The 2,500-nt window shown below is 38.4% G+C and overlaps 1 protein-coding gene across 2 annotated transcripts in view; it reads left to right on the forward strand.

The window, feature by feature from the left end:
* Window positions 1-2,500, forward strand: part of LOC125034438 (protein dispatched-like) — a 106,870-nt gene that overhangs the window by 94,700 nt on the left and 9,670 nt on the right. For both annotated transcript variants that reach the window (XM_047626185.1, XM_047626186.1), the window contains 4 exons: window positions 1-49; window positions 435-696; window positions 1,034-1,257; window positions 2,121-2,303. The exon at window positions 1-49 is cut by the window's left edge and continues 149 nt beyond it. In XM_047626185.1, coding sequence (XP_047482141.1) covers window positions 1-49; window positions 435-696; window positions 1,034-1,257; window positions 2,121-2,303 — 718 coding nt within the window. The remainder of the gene's footprint in view (window positions 50-434; window positions 697-1,033; window positions 1,258-2,120; window positions 2,304-2,500) is intronic.

Genomic DNA, 2,500 nt, shown 5'->3' on the forward strand with positions numbered 1-2,500 from the left:
TGACAAGCAGGAAAAGACCAGCGGAGGGAAGAAGAGCCACAAACATCAGGTAAGTTTAGGTCAGAGGCCAGGATGTGTAAGCTGTGGGATTTTGAGGGTTCTCGTTTATGAGGTTTTAAAATGGAGGGACTTGTTTGTCTGTTTGGTTGGTTGGTAAAAGTGTGTGTGATCTGGAAATGATGGTAATTTTATGGTATTTTGATTTTGCTGAAGGTTGACATCATTTTTTTTTTTTTTTTTTTTTACATTATATATGGATGTACAAGAATACATAACACTATAATCTTGAAATAGTAGATAAAGATAAAGGATAAGGTCTTCATAACCATACTTTCAGTAGTATCCCAGAAGTATCCTTCATGAATACATATCCACACCCCTTAAGGTATTATCCCAGAGATATCCATAATGTATACACATCTATGCCCTTCCAGATCTGCATTGAGCTGACGACAGATGGGCCCGTGGAGGTATCGGACAACTGCAGCACGAGCTCAGGCCAGAACAACACTAGCATGGGCGAAGAGACTCCTATGGTGGCCCTGAAGATCCTCATGGACAGAGAAGAGAATCCTTCCGAGTACAACCTGGAGGATGAGTGGGACCACCAGAATCACTATCCAGAGAATGAGCATGATCACTATCTTCATGATCATGAACATTATGGGGAGGATGGGTTCTTCTGTAACCCTGTAGGTATGTCGTCCGAGGGAGATTGGTTTCGGTTCTTCAATGCAGAGAGAATGAAATACATATTATGTATGCATGGGCCTTCTTTTCGACAGTACAGACACTCCAAGAAATCCAAGAAAATATATTTGTTTATATATACATATATGTATGTGTATATTCACATGTGTAAACATATATTTAAATGTCTAATTACTTTTGCATTTACATATACATGTACACATGCATATACATGTGTGCGTGTGTGCTTGCATGTATGTATGTATGTATGTAAACAAAAACAAGATCAAGATTTTAACCGAAAGTCAGTGTCACATTTCACTAAATCCTGTATCTCTCACAGTACCAGAGTACGGCCATGTCGTGGTAAAGAGCACACTGCCGATGGACTCTTTACTCACGCTGAGGCACCTGCATGCCATATGTGAGCTGGATGATCGGTTGCGTTCCCCAGTGGATTTTGGGCCCATCTGTGAGACTTCATCCATTGGCCGCTGTTGTCCTTCTTGGTCTCTCCCCAACTATGTGGCTCTCCTCTCCAAGCGCTCATCTTGCAGGGAAATCACAGTAGGTTCTTTTGCTTAAGGTCTGTTTAGTAAAAGTGAACCATTGACCGAAATGTGCTGTCTGAAAGAGATTATATTATTTTTGGTTGGTTTTGATGTTGAGCATGATAAATGTATGAATTTTGCAGTGTTAATCGGCAGAGGATCATACACGTACATACACACAAACAAAAAAATAAACGTTTGTGTAGACTTGAAATATTTTGTTTTCTGTCAAAATTCTTATGCACATTTATTATTTATACAGCTAGTTGAGGGGAGAGGTTAGGAGGAGAAGGGTAAAATGGGGAAAAGGGAGAATAGAAGGGAAGAGGGCTGATTGGGAGGTGAAGAGTAAGTTTAAGGAAGATTTGGGAATGAGAGGCGTTGGCAGAGCAGGAGAGGAAAGAGTGGAGGGAGAGGGAGTAGGAAAGGGAAGTATAAGGAGGAGGGGAGACATCATATACAATGAATGATCTGCTGTTGATGCCAGTGCATTCTCGATTATCCAGTTACAGAATCATGTGATCTTGGGTCTTTTTCTGTGTTTGAGATTACTTGTGTCCTTGTTTTTTATACTTTTAAAGCAAATAAGTGAATCATGATAACTATGATTAATTAATCTTTAACTGGAAAATTAAATGTTATGTCATTGGTAAATGTATTTACATGTAAATTAATAATTGATTACAATGACTCCATAAATTCTAAATTTTAGAGATAAAATATGAATATGACTATGAAAAGAAAAAAACACACACAAAGATTAGAAGATGAAACAAAAAAATTACTCAAAGTGACTGTGTTCTTATATCTGTAAGCTATTCTCGAAGGAATAAAGTACAAATGTAAGGTATCTTAAGTTTCATTCATTCTTCTTACCAGCAAGCAGATGTGGTTGAAGTGCGACGGCTCCTTCGCAGATGTGCTCGGCACTTAGACTTACAGCTCGAGGGAGGTTGCAGGGGACCTTCAGGGTGTCAAGAAATTCCTGAGATCTGTCGGAAAGATGATGCTGTCTACACTATACTTCATTATCTTGCTGATGCAGCCTTTTTAAATCCAAAGGTAAAAAAAGAAAGACAGGTATTTTATTTTATTGTCTGCTTGTAGATAATATAGATCATTAAAATAAGATTGCATGCAGATGCATATAAGAAAGAAGCGGTATTATGGAAATGATTGACAGCAGGTTTGGCAGAAGGAGTGTGTTCAAAGTGATATTCAGAAGTTGTGCTTTAAAAGATTGTGAAGTTACTACTGAT

The sequence above is a fragment of the Penaeus chinensis genome, chromosome 18, assembly GCF_019202785.1.
Source record: "Penaeus chinensis breed Huanghai No. 1 chromosome 18, ASM1920278v2, whole genome shotgun sequence".
NCBI lineage: Eukaryota > Metazoa > Arthropoda > Malacostraca > Decapoda > Penaeidae > Penaeus > Penaeus chinensis.